At 38.6% G+C, this 26,537-nt stretch overlaps 1 protein-coding gene across 6 annotated transcripts in view; it reads left to right on the top strand.

Moving 5' to 3' along the window:
- Positions 1–26,537, top strand: part of Trpm6 (transient receptor potential cation channel subfamily M member 6) — a 150,298-nt gene that overhangs the window by 75,981 nt on the left and 47,780 nt on the right. For all 6 annotated transcript variants that reach the window (XR_007105008.1, XR_007105006.1, XR_007105007.1 and 3 more), the window contains exons 20-25: positions 2,421–2,549; positions 4,095–4,346; positions 5,989–6,163; positions 6,355–6,469; positions 16,539–16,732; positions 24,088–24,220. Coding sequence is in view for 3 of the 6 variants with exons in the window: in XM_047525125.1 (XP_047381081.1) it covers positions 2,421–2,549; positions 4,095–4,346; positions 5,989–6,163; positions 6,355–6,469; positions 16,539–16,732; positions 24,088–24,220 (998 nt within the window). In the remaining 3 variants the exon portion in view is untranslated. The remainder of the gene's footprint in view (positions 1–2,420; positions 2,550–4,094; positions 4,347–5,988; positions 6,164–6,354; positions 6,470–16,538; positions 16,733–24,087; positions 24,221–26,537) is intronic.

Here is a 26,537-nt window from a genome sequence, read left to right as displayed (position 1 = left end):
AGTCTTGGCTCCACATTGCTGGACTCTGCTGTGTGTGCTGTACTGAAGCAGCATCTTGCAAAATGTAAAAGCAAAAATGTAAACATTTTTTGGATCACATTTTTCATATTGGAAAGAAACAAAAAAGAGTCAAAAGCAAGACCATCAATGCCTAGAGAGTTTTAGTGCAGCCTTGTTTCGTCTAGAGGTAAATACTTCAGTTGCTTGCATGTCGGGGTGCCGCGGACCCCCAGCCCTTCGGCGTGGCCAAGATGGCGCCTGGCAAGGTGCCAAGGAAGTGCTGAGAACAAAACCAGGTACCTCCAGCAGACTAATACTCTCTGCCAACAAGTGGCGTATTTTGAGGAAGTTAATGTGATTGGTCATGGGTCCTCGTGGACACTGCATGATTGCTATATCCACACTATTGTGCTCCATTACTGTCCATGCTTTCCCCTCGTGATCTATAAGCTGATTGGTTGTTGTATGTAATGTAAGGCGCTTGCAAGAGCGGCCCGCGGCTGCTGGCCAGCCAGAAGAAGCAGACTGCGGAAAATAAAGAACTTGCCCTGATCCGGTTTCGTGTTTCTCTGCGGGCAGGGGACGCGATACTTGCAGTCTTGTAAATTGTTGCTCTAGGCTAATGAGCAAATGTACTTAAAATAGCTGATAGGAACCTCACCTGTTCTCAATTAGAGGAACTTGTGCTCAATATATTGAGTTCAAGCTCAGTATCTATTTGTTGGATACATTTGTTGTCTTTTTGTTTGTAAATCTGTCACATTTATATAGTCATACCTACATGTTAGAAAAAACGCGTTATGGCTGAAGGTGACTTATGTAAGGTCCAGGCCATTCAATTACAGTTAACTGAAAGCTTCCTGCTCTTTCTAAAACTCAGTACTAGCTGGAAAACAGACTGTCGAACATAGTCACTGCCCTCCAAAAGCTTGCAGGTTGAGTGGAGGATACTATTTCTGTATATTAATGATAAATGACATATATTAAATTATATATAATAATATTAATTATATTAAATCATATAAAATGATAAAGTATGAATGATAAAAAAGTGTAGGCGAATGGATGAAAATATTAAGGTATATCTTAGAGTAAAAATTAAGGAATTAATTTTCTGGTTACCATGAAACCAATGATAAAAATGTCAAAAATGACTGCTTTAGTAGAATAAATTCATTCCACTTATGTCCCCAAAGAGTCATCTGAGTAGACGTTGAGACATAGACAAGAGAAGTATAGAATTAATTAACTTTACCCTAACTTTCTTACATGCTTCTCTCCTATAGCTCCTTAACTCACAGGCAACTAAACCTATTGTGGCTACTCCCAAATGCCACCTCCTATAAATAATATCATTTTAGTGTAGTCAGAAATGTTTTAAGCCATTTCCTGTGTTACCCATGCAGAACTAGACTTAAAAAACCAGATTTACCAACTTAGAGTTCAAAAAGGCATGAGAAATAAGGATCAAGTTAAAATAATGTTTCTTGTGAGAATGAACACAGACATTTTTCTCTCTGTGGATTTAGGATTTTTAAAAGTAAGTATTGGTCAGCAAGTGCTGTGTCTTCTCTCCAAAGCTGTTTAAATAGCTGCATGATTCATCTCTTGTTGGGGGACAGTGTAAATTGGTTAAGCCTTTCTGGTAGATAATTTATTAATATTTGTCTCAGTCTCAACGTGTGTGCACAGCTAATCTGCTTCTGGGAATAAATCTTAAGAAGATAAGAATACTAGATACAATTACAAAGGTATTACTCACTATGTATATTTATGCGTGTGTTTATTATGTTTTAATTCATTGAAGAGATTAGAAATCTAGGTTGATTTAATGTCTACCATGTTCAGGCACAGTTCTGAATGCTGACAAGCCACAGTCTGTAGTTACCAGGGATCACAGTGAGCAAAACTTTTCTATCTACCACAATATTTTAATCAACATAAATTAATACTCCCAGTGGTAGTAAATGTCACAATCCATTGTATCTGAAGACACACATCCACTGACATTGCTCATTGGGCATGCTTGGCAGACATGCCCTCAATGTTTAAATCGAAGGAGAGGCATGAAGATTCTTCTCTGGCTTGCATTTAGCCTGCTAGTATCCACATTGGAATGTGTGGGGTCCGGGAAATTATAGTGCAGAATCAACAGAAGGAGACAGTATCTCCTTCCATGCATCCGAGAGCAGGGATTTTCACTTCTGCCACCAAATCCTAGACTAGAAAACCACAGATTCTTGTGATTTCCTTGATATTAGTTCATCAATAGTCAGAAGGTGCCCCTCTCCCAGTTTTTGCAGTTTTGTGTTATCATGTTGAAATTCATGGCTGTGTGTCTTCTGGGCTCTCTGTGTGTCTGATTGGCATCCTCCATGATTGCTGGCGCTCATACCCAGGGAATGTGTGTCCCCTTACAGATGGCATATCTGGCATTCCTCATGCTGTTCACTTACACTGTGTTGGTGGAGATGCAGCCCCAACCCAGCGTGCAAGAGTGGCTTGTTATCATTTACATCTTCACCAATGCTATTGAGAAAGTCAGGGAGGTGAGTTCTTCTTCTGCATTTGTCCTCTTGCCTACCTCTGGGAGAGGCGTTCTCAGGTCTGGTGATGCAAATGGACGTGTGGAGGGTGGGAGAGAGAAAATTTTGATATTGATGTGCATGCTCCAAGAAGTTCATTGGGGGAAAATTCCTGATTTCAACCCTTCATCCTTGTCAAATACTTTCTGCTGGTTGCTGGACTTTGGAAGCAGTTATCTCTGAAGCAGACGGCTTAGTGAGTTTACAAGTCCTAGAACGATAGGTGATGCATCTAGGTGTTATTAACCCTCCAACTATTTGATTTCCTCGAAGTGCATATTTTTTGTGGGATTGATTTTTTTATAGCCTAGCATTATCTACATGTTATCAGTTTTACGTGACAGCGGCACGTAAATGCTGAAGTTGCAGAATATATAAGGAATTCATTTATGGCATTTGAAAGTTCCTACTAAACACCTTTGAAAACTGAAGTTGAAAATCCCTCTGGAGCAAGTAGTCTAAGAAACAAACAAAAAAAATTCAAATTTTCATTTCTAGTTTTCATTGAGTCACTTAAAAATGAATATTTTTTAGTGCAGTTATAGCTACAATCACAAATAGTTATAACTTAAGACTGTTTTAGATGTCAAGGTATATGTATTTCCATGTCTGGGCACTTACATACATTTATTTTGTCCTATTACCATTTGAGCAACATTAAATACTAAGTAATAATAATGCTTTAATATGTATAATTATACTATAATATATAATAATATATTATTGATTATAATATTAATAATTATAATACCATAATTTGTATAATAATACTATGTATTCTTAGTAATTATACCTACAATGCCAACTAGTTACTTATGTGGTGTTCGAAGATTACAGAAAATAATTCAGTATAGAAACATTTGAATTTTTTATGCTTCAGGGAGAACATGTTTGCTATTTTACATTTCAGTTTGTCTGTGAAGTATTTCAAGGGTGATTGCTTACAATAGTGAGCTCCAACATCACATTCCTACTAGTTTGTTATCAACTCACTAAATAGCAGGGTAGGACTAGATTTCTTGGTTTAAATCCAGTATTCTCTGCATTCTGTTGATCTCATGGAATGGAATCATAGTGATATGGATTCATTGCAAAATTGAGTTTTAAATTGTCTTGGTGCTTCTCATCTTAGTTTTGGATTAATGAAATCTAGAAAAAGTACTTTTTTTCCTCTTTAAAAAAATTTCTAGGGGAGTTTCAAATAACTATCTAGTGCTAGTGCTACACATTAATGTTAATTTAATTTTTAATTAATTTTAATTAATAGGCATTAAAATATATTTATAGAATTTTTTTTTGTGGTGCTGGAGATTTGAACCCAGGGCCTTGTTTAAATAATTTATTGCCTAGAATAATGTTAGTCTCGAATTCCTGCGTGATGTGAGGTGGAGCGGTACAAAAAAAGATTGAACCCAGGACTTTGTGCACACTAGTTGAGCACTCTGCTAATGAGCTGCATCCCCACCCCTGTGCTCCATTTTAAAAAATTTCCCTCTCTTTCTTCTTCAGATCTGTATTTCAGAACCTGGGAAGATTACTCAAAAGGTGAAGGTATGGATTAATGAGTACTGGAACTTAATGGAAACTGTGGCCATTGGCCTGTTTTCAGTTGGCTTTGGCCTTCGGTGGGGTAGCCCTCCTTTTCACACAGCGGGAAGACTAATCTACTGCATAGACATCATATTCTGGTTCTCACGGCTCATGGACTTCTTTGCTGTGAATCAACATGCAGGTCCATATGTGACCATGATTGCAAAAATGGTGGGTACAGTCTGGTTTTTATATGTAAGTGTTCGTTATGAATGGTTCTACCTAATTTCATGGTTCATATAGAATAGTTTAACTTTTGGAATTATTCCTAGAAGTACAGACAGATAATTTTATCACTGTTTTCTTGATAACCCCAAACTCATATTTATAGCAAATGTCCTTGGGTGACATACTGAGTCATTCATTGATCCAGATAGTCCTTTGGTTTAGCAGATAATATGGAATTGAGTCAACTTAGTCTCTGGGCACAGTAATTCCATGGTGTAAGTCTACCACCAAAAATATTTTCTGCTAAAGTGTTAATTTAGTCTTTTATCACTCACCCTTACTACACTCAAATATAGGGCTTACTATGGCCACACACTATACTCAGTACCTTGTGTATATGAAGTTTTTAGTCTTCATAACAACTTTATGAGACAAGTAGCATTATTAGTCACATTTTACATAGAGGGAAATGGAGGTTAAGTAAACTCAAGGGCATGTGTAGGGGAGCCAGGATCCTAAAGTGGTCCACCTGGCTCCCGTCTGCCATCTGAGCTTGCTGTATAGTTGTGTCAGCCTGCTCCATTTGACTTTTGGCAAGTACCTAAGACCATCATTATTGTTTTTTCCTTCTAGAACACTCACTGATGGGGAAGGGGCATGTTCTGGAGAGTGGGAGTAGTGCTGAAGCACAGGAAGGTGATATAAAAGGGAGAACCTGCAGGACTCTAGAGACAGATTTTTCTTACGTTACATTTTTTTCTCTAGTCTTGGTGACATTGGTATTTAATGGACTGTATGAAGGAACTAGTGTATCTCAGTGACTTAGCACAAAGTTATGGGTCTCTGTGCAGTGAGTGACTCGGGAGGTACAGAACCCCTTCATTTTGTGCCCTAGTCATTTGTGGCTCCTAAGTTTTCCATGGCAGAGAATGATGGGGCTAGAGAGTCTAATGACTTTATGGACCTGGACAGGAAGGGAACCAGGTCTCACTCCAAAACCCATTGGCTAGAATGGGTCGCATGGCCCTAGCTTAATAGTAATGAGATAAAAATATTGGGGACTATTTATGTATGATGTGTCAAAATGTCACGTGTAACTACTGTCATGCATAACTAATTAGGACAACAACAACAAAAGCAGACAGAGACAGCAGTGCATGCCTGTAATGCCAGTTACTGAGTCTAGAGGCAGGAGTGTTACAAGTTTGAGTCCAGCCTGGGCAGCTTAGTAAGGTCCTGTTTCAAAATAAAAAAAATAAAAAGGGCTGGGAATGTAGTTCAGTGGTAAAGTCCCCCTAGGTTAAATCTCCAGCACCACAAAACGAAATAAAACAAAACAAAACAAAAACCCCAAAGGTTGGATATTAATTAAAAGCTGCTCACATTTTATTAGTTTAAAAAAAGAAGCATGTGTTCTCTAATCACATTTGTGTGGGTCCATAGATCACTTTGACCTGAAACACATACTGTGCAGAAAAAAGAAAATAATATGCCAAAGAAAATCCAGCAGTTTATGGAGTAGGGCATTTTAGTTTATGACTAGACAATGTTATTGCTAACTGTAGTTATGATGGCTGCTAGTGTTTGATTTGTTTTTAATTTTCAATCCATGGTCAAATTCCGGTTGAGCTGTGCTATTTTGCAGGCAGCAAACATGTTTTACATTGTCATCATGATGGCCATCGTCTTGCTGAGCTTTGGAGTGGCGCGCAAAGCCATCCTTTCACCAAAGGAGCCTCCGTCTTGGAGCCTTGCACGGGACGTTGTATTTGAGCCATACTGGATGATGTACGGAGAAGTCTACGCTTCAGAGATAGATGGTACATATGGGATTTGGCCAACATGCAGAAACTGAACCTTCATAGATAACTCAGTTAAAAAAATAATCTGGAGACTACTCATCTGAATCTTAGATGTACATAAAGTTTGTAGCATTCTGCTCAGTGTCTGGGGAGGGTCTGGGGACTGTGATTGATTATCTTTCTCTTGCTCATTCACATTCTCTTTGTAGTTTGTTCAAGTCAGCCATCCTGCCCTCCCGGTGCTTTTCTTACTCCGTTCCTGCAAGCTGTCTACCTCTTCGTGCAATACATCATCATGGTGAACCTGTTGATTGCCTTCTTCAAGTAGGTGATTTTAATTAGATATAGTTGTTTTATTTAGGTATAAGCTGGGAGCTGGCATGTTAAGTAGGTTTACATGTATGTTGAGAATGTAACCTCTGTTTTTGTGTTTCATGTTTTATTTACTATGATTTTAAAGCATGGGCATGAAACTCCTGTTAGGAAGGAAGCAGAGCATGGGAGGCAATGAATAATGAGTAGAGAGAAAGTTTGATGAAAGAGCCTGGGAAGAGACCTCGAGTTGTCATTGAACAGAGTCAGGTTCATGCAAGAACAACAATTTATGGAGTTGAGCATGGACTAAGGAGTTCTTGATGCACTTTCTACACGTGGTTCTCAGAATATCTCATTCTCTCTTTCCATTTCATCTACATCTCCATTTTTATGGATTACCTTTGTGTCTTGGGCTAGACTATGCTTATCCTTTATATTTATTTTATTTATTTATGATCTTGTTTGGTTCCTGTTTATCTTTTTTTTAAGAAATATGCTTTAGATGTTGATAGACCTTTATTTTATTCATTTATTTATATGTGGTGCTGAGAATTGAACCCAGTGCCTCACACATGCTAGGCAAGCACTCTACCACTGAGCCACAACCACAGACCCCTGTGTATTTTGACACATTTCACTTTGTATCTCAAGTCCAGTTCTCCTTACACTCCAGTCAGGTAGATCCAACCATCCACTTCCATCATTGGTCAGAAGTGTAGTAGTTTTATTTTAAGTTTAAAAGGTTCGAACTCTTGATTTTTCCTCTTTCTCCATGTATACTTACTCTACTTCTAGTCTATTGCAAATATGGGGGGAAGAACACGAGTTTCTTTTGAAACACCATCTTTTCAACTGTTCAGAAACCTGTGGGAGTCATTCTTAATGTATTTGTATCTGGAAACTGTTAGAAACTCATGTTGAGTCAGCCTCTGCCTGTCTGACCACCTCTTGCTACCCTGCTCTTACCATAGTGCCTCCTCATTTAATTTTCTGCTTCTGTCTACAGCCCTTCTTCTCTTCTGTTCTCAATATAGTAGCCCAGTTAAAACCCCTTAAAAACATATGTCAGATGAAGTCACTCCTCTGCTCCAGAACCTTGAGTGGCTTCCAATTTCCCTCTGAGCAAAAATCAAAATTCCTACAATGACCCATATAACCCCGTGTGATTTGGCTTCCCTGTCTTTTCAAATCATCCTTTACCCTACTTTCCTTTAACTTATTTCTATTTTTAGTCAGGTTTTTTTTTTTTTCTTTTTTTTTTTTTTGCCCCTGGGACTAGAACAACTTAAAGGAAGGAAAGTTTATTTCGGCTTATCCAGAGGTTCAGTCCATGGTGGGCTGACTGCATAGCTCTGGGCCCATGGTGAGGCAGGACATGATGGCGGAAGGGTGTGGAGGAAGAAAGTTGTTCTGTCCATGATGGCCAGGAGGCAGAGAGATAAAGGAAAAGGGGCCACAGGGAGAGCACCTCATACCCAAACCATTACACTCTCCAACCATACGGGCTGGTCTCAGTTTTTCGAACAACACAGATGAATTTACACTCATGTTCCCTTTGGAGTGCTCCTCCATCAGATATCCACGTGGCTCCTTCCCTCATGTCCTTCTAGGCCTAATTTAAGCATCACAGTTTGGAGTTCAGCTCTCTCTACTTTTCCATATCCTTGGCATTTCTTGTGCCCCTTCTTCTTTTTTTAATGCTCACATACAGTATAGATATAATATGGTCTATGTTTTATTTATTCATCATGTTATTCTGTTATTCAGTTCCTCTACTCCACAAGAAGAAGAATTTTTGCTCATGAATTTATCCCAAACACAGAAAAGAGTGTCTGCTTGCATCATAGATGTTTAACCAATGAAAGCAAACTAGTAAAGCATTGGAAAGAGGCTGGTGTTTTCTAAATGCCTTTTATAGGCCAGGCATTGTGCTGAGTATTTTATTCACTGGTTATCTTACTGAAGAAAGAAAAAAAGAAAATTGGTTCATGGAATCTAAGTAAAAAAGTAGAGAAATTAGAGGCTCAAGGTAGGCAAAATAAATCGTATCTCCCCAAAATGCCTGTTGTGTTTTTGCACCTGTGTACAGAGGACATATCTTCCTACTTGTTATAAGACTAGATGTTAACTGTCATCTCTCTTAGCCTGGCTGTTTTAGGACTATATAATGTTTATTGATATTTAGGCATATTATGGATTTTTAAAAAAATTTTATTAAAATTTTTTTAATTTTTACAGACACATTGTTGATTCATTGTACACAAATGGGGTACAACTTTTCATATCTATGGTTGTACACAATGTATATTCATGCCATTCATGTAATAATACATATATATAGGGTAATACTGTTTCATTCTACTGTTTTTCCATCCCCCATCCCTCCCACTCCTTTTTCCTCTACACCATCCAAAGTTCCTTCATTCTTCTCTTCCCCCTGCCACCCACCATCACTATATACTGTCATGCACTTATCAGAGAAAACATTCAGCCTTTGGTTTTTTGGGCTTGGCCTATTTCACGTAGCATGATATTTTCCAACTTCATCCATTTACCAGCAAATACCATAATTTTATTCTTCTTTATGGCTGAATAATATTCCTTTGTGTATATATATATATATATATATATATCCCACAGTTTCTTTATCCATTTGTCAATTGAAGGGCATGTAAGTTGGTTCCACAACCTAGCTATTGTGAATTGAGCAGGTATGAACATTGATGTGGCTGCATCACTGTAGTATGCTGATTTTAAGTCCTTTGGGTATAAACCAAGGAGTGCGCCGATAGCTAGGTCAAATGGTGGGTTATGGCTATTTTTGATATCTCAAGTAATATTAAAAAAGGATGTGAGATTTTTGTTTCTCAAACATGTTGCGTGTCAAAAGGGAAGCTGAGAAATCCTCACGTGGTCCCATCTTCTAATTTTAGAGATGAACATGCTGAGGACCAAACAAGCTGAGTGATCCCAGATCTGACTACTTGTCCAGGGGCCCTTTAAGACAATAATAAGACAATAATAGCAATAATTAAAAAGTACCTGAAGAGATTTCTTCAGGCGGCTCTGCCCACTCCGGCCGCAGGCTCTTTCCACGGGGCGATCCAAGATGGCGGACTAGAGGGGGACTGCATCCCAAGTCGCTCCAGAATCCAGGAGTTAAGAAGGGGAGGCATTGAGAGACTCGGACTAAAATAGAGCCACGGGTGAGTCTGCCCACTGGGTAAAGCTCGGCCCGGGTGGCAGGCCAGATAGAGGTGGCTTATCGGAGCCGGGCAGGGCAGCTAGAGTCATCCACAGGCAGCCCTGCGCACTCCGGCGGTGGGCCCCGCCCACACAGCCAGCTTATCCAGGTTCTCGGAGCAGGCCCCCTAGTGAGAGCCTTTCTGATCAGAACAAGCTCCAAGTCCTGGAGCCAGCGTGGCGTACTCCTGCCTGCAAGCGGCTTCAGGGACCAGGACAGGGCAGCCAGAGACTTACCCAAGCAGCCCGGCCCCCTGCGGTGGGAGGCGCTTTTCAAGGGTAGCTTCTCTGAACAGACCGCCCAGTGAGAGCCTTTCTACATAGAGCCAGCCACAAGTCCCCGAGCCAACGGAGAGCTTCGATCCGCAAGCAGCCTCTGGGATCAGGCAGGGCAGCCAGAGACTTCTCCAGGAGGCTCTGCCCACTCCGGCTGCAGGCTCTTTCCACGGGGTGATCCAAGATGGCGGCCTAGAGGGTGACTGCATCTCCAGTCGCTCCAGAACCCAGGACTCAAGAAGGGGAGGCATTGAGAGACTTGGACAAAAATAGAGTCATGGAGTGAGTCTCCCCCACTGGGCGAAACTTGGCCTGGGCGGCAGGCACAGATAGGGGTGGCTTATCAGAGCAGGGCAGGGCAGCTAGAGTCTTCCCCAGGTAGCCTTCCACACTCTGGCGGTGGGCTCCCCCCACACGGCCAGCTGCATGGTGCAGGCCCCCAGTGAGAGCCTTTCCGCACAGAGCCAGCTCCAAGCCCTGGAACCAGTAGGGGGCTAGGGGCAGCTTTCTTTGGAAGCACTGCATTATCAAGTTCCTCCAAGACTTCAGGCTACTGAAGGCTGGGAGGTGATACACTGGAAATCTACTGGGACACTATAAGCCAATAGAGGAAATCTGCAATATCTCAGGGTCCCACTGACAGCTGACCAATATGAGAAAACAAGGGAAGAAAATGTCCCAAACAAACCTAGATACTACATCAATAAAACCCAATGACAGCACAGCAGAAGAAATGTCAGAAAGGGAGTTCAGAATGTACATAATTAAAACGATCAGGGAAGCAAATGAGGAGATGAAAGAGCAAATGCAGGCATTGAAGGAGGAGATGAAAGAGCAAATGCAGGCATTAAATGATCACACCAATCAACAGTTAAAAGACCAAATATGGGAAGCAAGAGATCATTTCAATAAAGAGTTAGAGATACTGAAAAAAAAAAAAAAACTGAAATACTTGAAATGAAGGAAACAATAAATCAAGTTAAAAACTCCATAGAAAGCATAACCAATAGGATAGAACACCTGGAAGACAGAACCTCAGACATTGAAGACAAATTAGTTAATCTTGAAAACAAAGTTGGCCAAACAGAGAAGATGGTAAGAAATCATGAACAGAATCTACAAGAATTACGGGATATTGTGAAAAGGCCAAATTTGAGAATTATTCGGATTGAGGAAGACTTAGAGAAACAAACCAAAGGAATGAACAATCTATTCAATGAAATAATATCAGAAAATTTCCCAAATCTGAAGAATGAAATGGAAAACCAAGTACAAGAGGCTTATAGAACTCCAAATACACAAAATTACAACAGACCCACATCAAGGCACATTATAATGAAAATACCTAACATACAAAATAAAGACAGAATTTTAAAGGCTGCGAGAGAAAAGAATCAAATTACATTCAGGGGGAAACCAATACGAATATCAGCAGATTTGTCAATCCAGACCCTAAAAGCTAGAAGGGCCTGGAACAACATTTACCAAGCCCTGAAAGAAAATGGATGCCAACCAAGAATCTTATACCTAGCAAAACTTACCTTCAAATTTGATGATGAAATAAGATCCTTCCATGATAAACAAAAGCTAAAGGAATTTACAAAAAGAAAGCCAGCATTACAGAACATTCTCAGCAAAATATTCCATGAGGAAGAGATGAAAAACAACGATGCAAATCAGCAACAGGAGGCGCTAGCCTAAAGGAATAGCCAAATAAAGGAGAAACCAAATCATGTCAAAAAACAAATATGAGTCAAATGACTGGGAATACAAATCATATCACAATAATAACCCTGAATGTTAATGGCCTGAACTCATCAATCAAAAGACATAGACTGGCAGAATGGATTAAAAAGAAAAATCCAACAACATGCTGCCTGCAAGAGACTCATCTCATAGAAAGAGACACCCATAGACTAAAGGTGAAAGAATGGGGAAAAACATACCATGCACACAGACACAGCAAAAAAGCTGGAGTATCCACCCTCATTTCAGATAATGTGGACTTCAAGCCAAAACTAGTCAGAAGGGATAAAGAAGGACATTACATGCTGCTTAAGGGAAGCATAAATCAGCAAGACATAACAATCATAAACATCTATGCCCCGAACATTGGCTCATCCACATACGTCAAACAAATCCTTCTCAATTCCAGAAATCAAATAGATCACAACACAATAATACTAGGCGATTTTAACACACCTCTCTCACCACTGGATAGATCGTCCAAACAAAAATTGAATAAAGAAACCATAGATCTCAATAACACAATCAACAACTTAGACCTAACGGACATATATAGAATATACCATCCAACAAAGAACGAATACACTTTCTTCTCAGCAGCACATGGATCCTTGTCTAAAATAGACCATATTTTATGCCACAAAACTACTGTTAGCAAATATAAGAAGATAGAGATACTACCTTGTATTCTATCAGATCATAATGGATTGAAATTAGAAATAAATGACAGAATAAAAAACAGAAATTTCTCCAATACCTGGAGATTAAATAATACACTATTATATGATGAATGGATAACAGAAGACATCAGGAGGGAAATAAAAAAATTCTTAGAAGTAAATGAGAACAAAGACACATCATATCAAAATCTCTGGGACACTATGAAAGCAGTACTTAGGGGAAAATTTATTTCATGGAGCACATTCAAAAAAAGAAGTAGAAATCAACAAATAAACGACTTTCTAGCTCAAAGCCCTAGAAAAAGAAGAGCAGACCAATACCAAAAGTAGTAGAAGACAGGAAATAGTTAAAATGAGAGCCGAAATCAATGAAATTGAAACAAAAGAAACAATTGGAAAAATTAACAAAATAAACAGTTGGTTCTTTGAAAAAATAAACAAAATTGATAAACCCTTAGCCACACTAACAAAGAGAAAGAGGGAGAAAACTCAAATTACTAAAATTCGGAATGAACAAGGAAACATCACAACAGACACGAGTGAAATACAAAACATAATTAGAAGATATTTTGAAAATCTATACTCCAACAAAACAGAAAACCTCGAAGACATCAACAAATTTCTAGAGACATATGAATTACCTAAACTGAACGAGGAGGACATACACAACTTAAATAAACCAATTTCAAGCAATGAAATAGAAGAGGTCATCAAAAGCCTACCAACAAAGCCTACCAGATGGGTTCTCAGCCGAGTTCTACAAAACCTTTAAAGAAGAGCTCATTCCAATACTCCTCAAAGTATTCCATGAAATAGAAGAGGAGGGAACCCTCCCAAACTCGTTCTATGAAGCCAATATCACCCTGATACCTAAACCAGACAGAGACACATCGAGGAAAGAAAATTTCAGACCAATATCCTTAATGAACATCGACGCAAAAATTCTCAACAAAATTTTAGCAAATCTCATACAAATGTATATTAAAAAGATAGTGCACCACGATCAAGTGGGTTTTATCCCAGGGATGCAAGGTTGGTTCAACATTTGGAAATCAATAAATGTCATTCACCATATCAACAGACTTAAAGTTAAGAATCACATGATTATTTCAATAGATGCAGAAAAAGCATTCGATAAAATACAGCACCCCTTCATGCTCAAAACACTAGAAAAAATTGGGGTAGTGGGAACATTCCTTAACATTATAAAGGCCATCTATGCTAAGCCCATGGCCAATATCATTCTAAATGGTGAAAAACTGAAAGCGTTCCCCCTAAAAACTGGAACAAGGCAGGGATGTCCTCTTTCACCACTTCTATTCAATATCGTCCGTGAGACTCTAGCCAGAGCAATTAGACAGACCAAAGAAATTAAAGGGATATGAATTGGAAAAGAAGAACTCAAACTATCCCTGTTCATTGATGACATGATTATATATTTAGAGGAACCTGGAAATTCCACCAGAAAACTTTTAGAACTCATAAGTGAATTCAGTAAAGTAGCAGGTTACAAGATCAATGCTCATAAATCCAATGCATTTTTATACATAAGTGATGAATCTTCAGAAAGAGAAATTAGGAAAACTACCCCATTCACAATAGCATCGAAAAAAATAAAATACTTGGGAATCAATCTCACAAAAGAGGTGAAAGACCTCTACAATGAGAACTACAGAACACTAAAGAAAGAAATTAAAGAAAACCTTAGAAGATGGAAAGATCTCCCATGTTCCTAGATAGGCAGAATTAATATTGTCAAAATGGCCATACTACCTAAAGTGCTATACAGATTCAATGCAATTCCAATTAAAATCCCAATGATGTACCTTACAGAAATAGAGCAAGCAATTATGAAATTCATCTGGAAGAATAAAAAACCCAGAATAGCTAAAGCAATCCTCAGTAGCAAGAATGAAGCAGGGGGTATTGCAATACCAGATCTTCAACTCTACTGCAAAGCAATAATAACAAAAACAGCATGGTATTGGTACCAAAATAGACAGGTAGATCAATGGTACAGAATAGAGGACATAGACACAAACCCAAATAAATACAATTTTCTCATACTAGACAAAGGGTCCAAAAATATGCAATGGAGAAAAGATAGCCTCTTCAACAAATGGTGCTGGGAAAACTGGAAAACCATATGCAACAGAATGAAATTAAACCCCTATCTCTCACCCTACACAAAACTCAACTCAAAATGGATCAAGGACCTCGGAATCAGACCAGAGACCCTGCATCTTATAGAAGAAAAAGTAGTTCCAAATCTTCACCTTGTTGGCTTAGCATCAGACTTCCTTAACAGGACTCCCATAGTACAAGAAATAAAAGCAAGAATCAACAACTGGGATAGATTCAAACTAAAAAGCTTTCTCTCACCAAAGGAAACTATCAGAAATGTGAAGAGAGAGCCTACAGAGTGGGAGAATATCTTTGCTAACCATACTTCAGATAGAGCGCTAATTTCCAGAATCTATAAAGAACTCAAAAAACTCTACACCAAGAATACAAATAATCCAATCAACAAATGGGCTAAGGAAATGAACAGACACTTCACAGAAGAAGATGTACAAGCAATCAATAGATATATGAAAAAATGTTCAACATCCCTAGTAATAAGGGAAATGCAAATCAAAACTACCCTAAGATTTCATCTCACTCCAATCAGAATGGCGATTATCAAGAACACAAGCAACAATAGGTGTTGGCGAGGATGTGGTGAAAAAGGAACACTCATACATTGCTGGTGGGCTTGCAAATTAGTGCAGCCACTCTGGAAAGCAGTATGGAGATTCCTCAGAAAGTTTGGAATGGAAACACCATTTGACCCAGCTATCCCATTCCTTGGCCTGAACCCAAAGGACTTAAAATCAGCATACTACAGAGATACAACCACATCAATGTTCATTGCTGCTCAATTCATAGCCAGATTGTGGAACCAACCTAGATGCCCTTCAGTTGATGAATGGATAAAGAAACTGTGGCATATATATACAATGGAATATTACTCCGCAATGAAGAATGATAAAATTATGGCATTTGTAGGCAAATGGATGAAACTGGAGAATATCATGCTAAGTGAGATAAGCCAATGTCAAAAAACTAAAGGACGAATGATCTCGCTGATAAGCGGATGAGGACATATAATGGGGGGTGGGAGGGGTTAGCATTAGGTTTAGGGTTAGGTTTAGGGTTAGGGATAAGGAGTGTGGTAAAAAGAAGGAAAGAAGGACTGTCTAGAGGGAAAAGAGGGGTGGGAGGGGTGGGGGGAAGGGAAAAAAATAATGAATCAAACATCATTGCCCTATGTAAATGTATGATTACACAAATGGTATGCCTTGAGTCCATGTACAAATAGAGAAACAACATGTATCCCATTTGTATACAATAAAAAAAAAAGTACCTGAAATACACTATGAACGTTGCCACCTGCTGGTGAACATGCTGCAGTCATGTTTGAACTGACAATTTGTCATGGAGTGATTCTCACCACTTAATTGAGATTCTAATTCAGTAGTTCTGGGATTGGGCCTGAGGATTTGCAACTCTGGCATGTTCTCAGGTGATGCAGATGCTGCTGGTTCAGTGGCTGCACTTTGAGATCTATTGTTCCAACCCCACCACCTATGTGTGAGCTGTCCACTGGATGCATCCTATGAAACATTTCCTATTATCCGAAGCTGGCTTTTTCTAGGACAGTTCCCGTTCTTTCTCCTTGTCATTGCTCAAGTTTAGTTTGCCTGTGTTTTTATTTGCTAAATTTGGCTACCCTACTCAAATTCCACTCTGCTCTCTTTCTCTGAAGAAACTAAATTTTGTTAGTCTGAGCAAAATCCTAAGATGGATATTCCATCATGCTCTCCTCTCATGTCATAGACTTAAGTAGTCAAAGATCAGATGTTCTTTTGAATAACTACCATTCACCCTTATTTCCATCTTGAGTTTTATAATGTCAGCATTTACTGTCTTCCTATTATAACTGATGTAATTTAAGGGAAAATCCAAAGTGACCTACCCAAAAAGAGATAGAATAGAGGGATCAGAAAAGTTGTAGCCTAAAGAAAGAATCTAACTGCGATATTTTGGAATAGCATATTAAAACATTGTCTCTCTCTTTCTACAACTCACAGCAATGTATACGTAGATATGAAATCCATCTCAAATAAGCTGTGGAAATACAATCGCTATCGCTACATCATGACCTACCACGAGAAGCCCTGGCTGCCCCCTCCGTTCATCCTGCTCAGCCACCTGGGCCTCCTCCTCCGCGGTCTGTGCTGTCATCGAGCTCCACATGACCAAGACGAGGGTGATGTTGGATTAAGTAAGTGTTTACTGGTGGGGCAGGCGGAAGGAAAAGAGTAAAGGGTGGAGGTACATCGTGAAGACACAATGGAGTACTGAGAATTAAATCAAGGGCCCAGGATGAAAGACAGCGTTAACTAGCAATAGACTATCAGCTGGTGCACCAGGTCTAGGTAAATACATTGACCTCATTTTTGGTCTTTTGCCAAGAGGAAGTGATACTTTGAAAGAAAGGAACAGGTAGGGACAGGATCTCTGCTTGAATGTGGAAGGGCATTCTGTCATCTGGAACCTGTATTTTTTTCCCTGCTGACCTGATAACTCAATGGAAGAATTCCTAGGGAGCCATCACCCGATCCTCACTCATTTCCTTGTTGTGGAAGGTGGAACTCAAATAGAAAGCCATTCCAGAAGGCCTCTGGGTCTAAGGGAAATAGAGAAGCAAGGCTTTGCTTAACTAATGAACCAGTCATGGGTGTCTGGTTGTCTCATCAATGGAGGATGGAGGGAGTTCTGAAAGGGATATTTTTAATTTTTAAGAACTTCAATTCAGGGGGCAGAAATATGGAAGTATGGGTTCTCGCTTTTTGTTTTTTTAAAATGCAAGTCTACATATTTTGACATTCTCCTAGTTCATCTTGTTGAGCCTAATAATTTCTTGATTTTTTTTTTTTTCTCTTCATGGTGCTGGGATTGAACCCAGGCTTCCCAGCAAGCGTAGGAGGCCCTCTACACTTAACCACACCCCATACCCCTCTTATTCAAATCTTCACTATGATATGACTGCCATATGCACTGTCCTCAAAGAACAAGTTGCTCGCTCTGCTTCTGCTTCTACAGACCCCCTGTGGTTCTGTCAAGCAATCCCACAGCTGGTTGGTACCAGATCCATTTCTAGATAATTCCTACACATAGAAGCCAGAGGCATAAAGTCACAAAACTTTATTCTAACTCTTTAATCTAAAATACCTCTGAAAATGGAAAGTCTTTAAATAAAAAAAATTTTTTTTTCATAAACAGGAAAAATTCATTTGGCCAGAAGAGGCCCAGAAGAGGGAACTGATATAAAGTCATGTATTCTTTTTATCCCTTGCAGTATTATTATTCAGGGATTTTATTGCATAAATAGTAATGTTTTGGTTTTGGAGACTGTTATAGCCTCAACTAAGGAGTTCATGTTATTTATGTTGTATGCATTGTATGACTTTTCTAAAACTAAAAAAGAAAAAAAATTGAATTATATTGCAGATAAGGGATAGTGGACAATTTATATGAATAGGGGGTCACATTGCCCCCTGAAGTCTTACTATGGGGTTGATAGGTCATATGCTTTTGCTAGTGGTAGTTGGTTCTGTGAAATACTGTTTTTCCTCTTGAGTCACTTTGAAGATGTTTCTTTTTAAAAATTCTTCCCAATAGATGTAGCTCTTAGAAGGAAACCAGGCACAACCAAAGTTAATTTGGAGACTTATAATTGTAGTGTAAATTTTAGGCTTCTGATAGAGAAGAGTCTCAGGCATTGGTTGCAGAACCACTACAACCTCATGGAGTGTGAACCAGTGAAGAGATCGTGGAAGCTTTGCCCAGACTTCCTGGTATCCTATGAAACAGGCTTTCCTGGGCTTACTGTTATCATGGCTTATAGGACAATTCCATTAAAAAACTCAAGTAAACTTTTCAATTCTCCAATTGACTTCCACCCTGAGCTTTGGAACATTTTCATGGCCTTGCTTCCAATCCTTTGCGTTGAGGATAGAGATATTTACACGCGGGGCAGCAGTGCCACCTGGCGGATAGTGATAGGAATGCTCCACATCTGCGAGGCGCACTCATCTCTGAAATTACAGTTTGGATAGTTCGCCCTCAGGGATCCACCGCGAAGACTCACATCAGGACAGTTTTTTTTTTTTTTTTTTTTTTTTTAAATTTTCTATAGCCTGTATATTTATTATATAAGACTACATAACACAAAGATAAACTGAAAGGTAAAAAGGATATACTCTCAAATATTAACATGGCTATTTCTGAGTGGTGCAGTTAGGAATATTTTCATATTTCCAAATTTATTTATATAGATTTCCTAAAGGCTCTACAATCAGCATGTATTACCTCATACGAGAAATTAAAAAAATGAAAGTAAACTGTTCTTTCAAACCTCCTTCCCTTTGCTTCTACTATATTCCTCTGCCAGACAAGAAAGCCCTATGAGGGAATCATCCTCTTCTGAAATATTTACCTTCTTTCCAAGTTTTGGCATAGTTCGTGGTATTTCATAAATGATTCTTTCTAAAAATTTGTTCTTTTTAGTTTTACAGGATGGTAGAATGTATTTTGACAAATTATACATACACAGAGTATAACTTATTCTATCCCTTTGTGGTTGTACATGATGCCAAGTTACCCTGGTGGTGTATTCAAACACAAGGCTAGGAAAATTATATCCAATTAATTTCACTGTCTTTTCTATTCCCCTCCCCTCCCTTCCTTTTGTTTTCCTTTGTCTAATCCAATGGATTTCTATTATTCCCCTCCCCACACTCCTTTGTTTTCAGTTAGCATTTATGCATTCGAGAGAACATTAGGTCTTTGGTTTTTTTAGGACTGGCTTATTTCACTTACCATTATACTCTCCAGTTCCATCCAATTATCAGCAAATGCCATTATTTCATTCTTCTTTATGGCTGAGTAATATTCCATTGTGTATATATACCACATTTTCTTTATCCATTCATCTTGAAGGGCACTTAGGTTGGTTCCATAGTTTGGATATTGTGAGTTTAGCTGCTATAAACATTAATGTGGCTGTATCGATATAGTATGCTGTCTTTAAGTCCTTTGGGTATATACCAGGGAGTGGGATAACTGGATCAAATGGTGGCTCCATTCCAAGTTTTCTTGGGAATCTCCATACTGCTTTCCAGAGTGGTTGCACCAATTTGCAGTCCTCCCCACATCCTGGTCAACATTTCTTGTAACTTGTATTCTTTATAATTGCCATTCTGACTGGAATGAGATGAAATCTCAGTGTAGTTTTAATTTGTACCTCTCTAATTACTAGAGATGTTGAAGTTTTTAAAAAATATTTTTTGACCATTGTATTTCTTCTTCTGTGAAGTGTTGTTCAATTCCTTTGCCCATTTATCAATTGGGTTATTTGTATTTCTGATGTTAAGTTTTTTGAGTTCTTTGTATATCCTGGAAATTAATACCTTGAACACTGATGCAAAAATTCTCAATAAAATACTGGCAAAACACATACAAAAACATATCAAAAAGATAGTGTAACATGATCAAGTGGGGTTCATTCCAGGGATGCAAGGTTGGTTCAACATATGGAAATTAATAAACGTAATTCACTACATCAATTGACTTAAAGACAAGAATTGCATGGTTATCTCAATAGATGTAGAAAAATCATTTGAAAAGATATAGCACCCCTTCATACTCAAAATACTAGAAAAAGTAGGGATAGTAGGAACATACCTCAACATTTAAAAAACTATTTATGCTAAACCCAAAGCCAATATCATTCTAAATGGAGAAAAATTGAAAACATTCCCTCTAAAAACTGGAATAAGACAGGGATGTCCTCTTTCACCACTCCTATTCAACATAGTCCTTGAAACCCTAGCCAGAGCAATTAGACAAAAAAAATTGAAAGGATATGAATAGGAAAAGAAAAGCTCAAACTATCCCTGTGTTCTGATGACATGATTCTTTATTTAGGAAACCCAGAAAACTACTTCAAAGTTTCTAGAACATATAAATGAATTTAGCAAAGTAGCAGGGTATGAAATCAACACCAATAAATCAATTGCATTTCTATACACCAATGATATATCAACTGAAAGAGAAATCAGAAAAACTATCCCCTTTACAATAGTCTCAAAAAAATAAAATTTTTGGGAATCAATCTAACAAAAGAGGTGAAAGACCTCTGTAATGAAAACTACAGAACACTAAAGAAAGAAATTGAAGAAGATCTCAGAAAATGGAAAGATCTCCCATGTTCCTGGATTGGCAGAATTAATATTATTAAAATGACCATACTACCAAAGTGCTATACAGATTTAAAGCAATTCCTGTTAAGATCCCAATAATCTTCTTCATAGAAATAGAAAAGGCAATCATGAAATTCATTTGAAAAATAAGAGGCCCAGAATAGCCAAAGCAATCCTTAGTGAGAAAAGTGAAGCAGGAGGCATCACAATACCAGACCTTAAATTATACTACAGAGCTATAGTAACAAAACAGCATGGTATTGGCACCAAAATAGACATGAAGACCAATGGAACAGAACAGAAGACATGGAAACACACCCACATAAATACAGTTATCTCATCCTAGACAAAGGTGCCATAATCATACATTGGAGAAAAGATAGTCTCTTCAATGAGTGGTGCTGGGAAAACTGGAAATCCATATGTAATAGAATGAAGTTGAGTTCTATCTCTCACAGTGCACAAAACTCAACTCTAAGTGGATCAAGGACCTAAGCATTAGACCAGAGACCCTGAATGTACTAGAAGAAAAAGTAGGCCCAACTCTCCATCATGTCGCTTAGGAACCGACTTCCTCAATAAGACTCCTAAAAGCAAGAAGTAAAATAAAATCAGGAATCAATAAATGGGATGGTATCAAACTACAAAGCTTCTTCCCAGCAAAAGACAGTTGTAAAGTTTCCTGTTCACAGGAGATTCTTTAATGCAAACAGACATTAGAGTTGGGTGGAAGTGGGAGAGACTAGGTTTTTTTTTTTTTTTATGTTTGAAAAATTATTTCATACCAAGTATCAGAAAATATTGTGTGCTTCAGTTATGAACAAATTTTACAACTGAACATTACTCTTTTTAGCTATATTTTTCAATTTAAAATTAGTATTTTTTTGTCCTTTATTATACTGCAAAATTATAGAATATTTGCATTTTTAAAAAATCCCAGAGAAATGTAATAGTTATTTCCCCCCTAATTTCAGTGAAACCATTCAAGAAAGAGAACTTTAAAATTTTACCCTTTTAGTAACATCGTTTCATTCTGGTATGTTCCAAGTATTAGAAACTTGCTTAAAAGATGATATATTTGTCCATTAGTTTAATTTTTTTTTCCAGTGCTGGGGATTGAACCCAGGACCTTGTGCTTGCAAGATAAGCACCCTACCAACTGAGCTGTCTCCCCAGCCCATATTTGTGCATTAGGTAGGAGTGGGGGCCAAGGTAGTAGATGGAGTATGAACACTGAATTTTGATGAGAAAGTGTACTATCCTCATAGTATCACAAATTGACGTATCTTTTAATGAGTTAATTGTAATTATGTCAGGGAAGGTTACAACTTTGTCTGATCATTGGTATTAGTAATGTCTCCTTTTTCAACACAAAGACATATACAAACAGTGTAACATGTAAAGCATCCTTACACTTACACTTACTGGATTAATTTCAACAGATTCGACCTTATTCTAACCTTGATTTTAATCTTAGGTTGCTTATTGTCATTTCAATCACTAAAGTAGTTGGCAGAGGCAGAGAAAAAGATAAATCTCTCCCCATTTGCATATAAATAGAGTGAATTTTTGTTAATGTGTGAAAACATTCTAACCTATGAAAATATTGAAGAGAAAGTATGTTCTCTGAATAAATCATTTTCAAAGAATAAGTGGGAGAGACTTGGCCTGGTATTTCCAGCTGTTTCTTTCTTTCTTTTCTTTTTTTTTTTTAATTATTCTTTTTAGTTGTACATGACAGGAGAATATATTTTGACACACCATACATACATGAACTACAGCTTCCCATTCTTATGGTTGTACATGATGTGAAGTTCACACTGGTCATGTATCCAGCCGTTTCTACGTAGTACATCTCCATTAATATTAGGAACACAATGTGGCAATCTTTTATCATACAAACTACATTTCTTTCAATTTTATTTTATTTTATTTTATTTTTTATTTTATTTTATTTATTTTTTTGCGGTACTGGGGATCGAACTCAGGGCCTTGTGCTTGTGAGGCAAGCACTCTACCAGCTGAGCTATCTCCCCAGCCCTCAATTTTATTTTTAAAAAAGTATTTGTTTGTGGATTTTTGTGGTACTGGGGATTGAACCCAGAGCTTTGCTTATGCTAGGCATGTGCTTTACCCCTGAGCTACACTCCCAGCCCAGTTCTATCATTTTTAATACAAGTGAAGGAAAAAACCTCATATCCTTAGTCCATTTTGTGTTGCTATAGCAAAAACCTGAGACTAAGTATTTCTAAAGAAGTTTATACTTGACTTCAAACTACAGGAGTTTGTACTCTAAGGCTCCCCTTTTAGGTAGATTTTGTACTTGAAGATTTGCAACACTTTGAAAAACTCAAAGACCAACTGCATAGAAACGTCAACAAAATAAAGAAAAAGTTATATCATGAATACATCAAAATTGTATAGATAGTAGTCTATTTTATCACTACATTAAAATATGCACAAAGTATTACTACTGCAAATTATGCACAAAATTATATGAAAACTAAAATTTATTAAAATGAATGCAGACAGACAGACCATTTAGGTGCCATTTGCAATCAAGAGAAATGTAAACAAATGTAAGATGTGGTGTTAAATAACAACTACGTAACAGTAACTGTGCTACACACCATACTACTGTGATTATCTTGTAGCCACCTATCACTTTTGTGGTGAGCTAAAGTGTTGTAACTATCTACTTAAAATTAATGAAACACTGATCATCACATCAGCAGTTCATCTTTCTGGTAAGTTGCTTATCACAGTAAAAAGTGATCTCTCACAATTCTTCCAAAATTTTCACAATATATTATACATATATCAGATAGAACATGTATTAATCATGTTTTTGGTAAGACTGCTCATCAACTGCAGATTGCTAACAGCCTTTTGCAAAGTCAAATGTTATATGTAGATTTTTGAACGCACGGACTTCAGTGTCTCTAACCCTCACACTGTGTGAGGGTCAGCTCTATTTAGCTGGCAGCTTTGGAGGCTGAAAATTCAAGATCAGGTGGTTCCATCTGGTGGGCCTCTGGTAAGGGCCTTGGTAACATGGCGGATGGCATCATGTGGTGGGGATGCATGGGAGTGGTTAGGTACATGGAGAGACAGGAGGCAAGAAGTGGGAGTCCAGGCTTATTCTAAATGATCTTCTGAAAGCCACACTAATCCCTTCTAAGGATGGTGCCCCATGGTCTGATCATCTTGCAATGGTTCTACCACCTCAGCATCACCACACGGGGGACCAAGCTCCCAGCACATGGTCCTTTGGGGGGTACACTAAAGCTGTATCCAAACCACAGCATATCCTGTATCAGCTTCTATTAAAGGAAAGAATGGTCTTTTATATCTACAAAACTTACTTCCACAGAACTCTACCTGAGTAAGGAGGATCTGAAAAAACTTCATGATTTTGAAGAGCAGTGTGTGGAGAAATATTTCCATGAGAAGATGGAAGGACTGAACTGTAGCTTTGAGGAACGAATCCGAGTGACATCAGAAAGGTAAAAATGTTTCCCTTTTTTAAAATTCCCAAAGCCTGATTCTATTAGAATATCTGAAGGAGTAGAAAGATCCACTTTCAAATCCCAGAAGTTTGATACAATTTGAATCATTTATTAGTGTATGTAATTCATGTAATCAGTTTGTATTTGTTGAGCATCTACTATATCTCAGCTACTCTTCTTGTTTCTAAGATTAAGTGGAGAATAAGAAACTCTACCCTTAGAGGACTTACATTCTAGTGTATGCTGTAACGGGGGAGGGATAAAGGAAATGGAAGATGTAGACAATAAAAAATAAGCGAGGAAACACATCATTTAATATTAGGAAAGAGCTATGAAGAAATATGAAGTTTAAGGATATGGGAAAGGATGATGGCGTGGGATCTTGCATAGCTGGGAGGTGGGTTGGACTGTGCTAAATAGCCTGCTTCAGGAGGGTTACTGTGAGACATTTGAGGAAGGGAGGCCCAAAGGAAATAAGAGGAGTGGACCAGGCAGGGCCACCAGGTGGAATAGCATACCCTGCAAAAGGAACGCAGATGCAGCCACCTAGGTCCCTGGGGTGGAGTGCAGAATGGTTATGGGGAGGCACGGAGTCTCAGGTTATGGGGAGGCACGGAGTCTCAGGTTATGGGGAGGCATGGAGTCTCAGGATAGGCAGCAGCTGCCTGACCAACAGTTGGGCGGTGGAGCTGGTGGCAGCCTGAGGAGTCCTGGAGACAGTGATGACAGACAACTTTTGTTACAAAGTTTCACTGTGAAGGGAATCAAGATGGAATGTAAGGACATGGTGAGCTCCTTGTGTTTCGTTTCATGAGGAGAAAACAAAATAAATAAATGTGGTCCTGGAAGTGCACCTTCAAGGGAGAAACTGCAGAAGCAAGGGGGAGGCAGTTTGCTGAAGGGAAGTCCTTGAGAAGCTGGGTGGATGGAGGAGCTGGGCTTTTCCCCCAAGAAAGGAAACAGGAGAGAATAGGGACAGGACCTAAGGAAGCAAGCAGGGTGTGGGCACACAGCTCTCGAGGCAAAACCATCAGCTGAGAGTACTTGTGGGTATGTACGTTTTGGGGACAAGACAAGGTTACAGGGACACCATTCAAAGGTTTGAGGAGAAAGAGAAAGATGCATTGGAGAAAGTGAATACAGTGGACTCAGAGGCATTGTGAATGTGGTACCAATTGTAGATGCATGACTTTGTGTTAAAATGTGGAAGACCGAATGTGACTATATGCATTTTTTAAAACAGAATTGTTTTTGTGTTCTTTCATTAAAAATATATATAAGAAACTCATCAGGCGTGGTGAGGCATGACTTTAATTCCAGTGGCTCAGGAGGCTGAGGCAGGAGGTTCACAAGTTCAAAGTCAGCCTCAGCAAGTTGGTGAGGCTCTAAGCAACTTAGCAAGATCCTGATTCAAAATAAAAAATAAACAAGACTGGGGATGAGGCTCAGTGATAAAGAACCCCTGGGTTCCATCCCTGGTAGCAAAAAAAATAACTCAAAACGACAAGAACAATAAAACAAAATAAAATATACAAGAAACGGACTACGAAATGTTAAATGTAATTCTGCAAGTATTTTTTCCAAATATTAGATAGATGTGAATACTTAAATATGACTTCATTTAAAGCTGAATCATACTACGAACTTTTAAATGTCTCACCACAGGCAAAAATCCTATTTATATAATTCTGTACTTTTCTATTGATACCGAATTTATGTAAATATGTTTATGGAACTGATTGAATTTCAGGTCTTCAGAAGAAGATGAGTCCCTCAGCCTAGCCCAGGGTAGTGGTGCTGGGACTAAGTGAAGACATAATTAGAAAGGATGATTCTTGAGGCAGGGTGGGGACTGGATGGAGCCAAGGGAAAGGATGGAGTCCAGGACCACTCTGGGGTCTCTAGTAGGCGCAGTCAGGTGAAAGGTGACATCACCAAGAGAGCAAGAAGAGAAAAGCAGCATAGATTTGTGGGGCGTGAGATTCTTGGGGCACATCCAGCTGGAGATGTCCAGGAGGTTTTGGGTGGATGAATCTGAAGCCTGGGGCAAGTTGGAATTGGATGAGGAGATCATCTGCCTCTTGAGAGAGTTAGCTGTAAGAGTGACCTGGCTGTTGTTGCAAACAAAAGAAATGGCAGGAAGAAAGGAGAAGGAGGAAGCTCAGGTTGCGGGTTGAACCTGGGAGATGCTGACAGCTGCGAGAGGGACAGAGAAAGAGGAAGTCATGGAGAAGACCAGCAAGGTTTGGTCAGAGAAAGAAGTACAAGGAGGACGAGGAGAAGGTAGCATCATAAGCCAAATGAATATAGAGTG

The sequence above is a fragment of the Sciurus carolinensis genome, chromosome 14 (genome assembly GCF_902686445.1).
Source record: "Sciurus carolinensis chromosome 14, mSciCar1.2, whole genome shotgun sequence".
NCBI lineage: Eukaryota > Metazoa > Chordata > Mammalia > Rodentia > Sciuridae > Sciurus > Sciurus carolinensis.
Note: the sequence above shows the minus strand (reverse complement) of the source record. Positions and strands in the feature narration are given on the sequence as shown.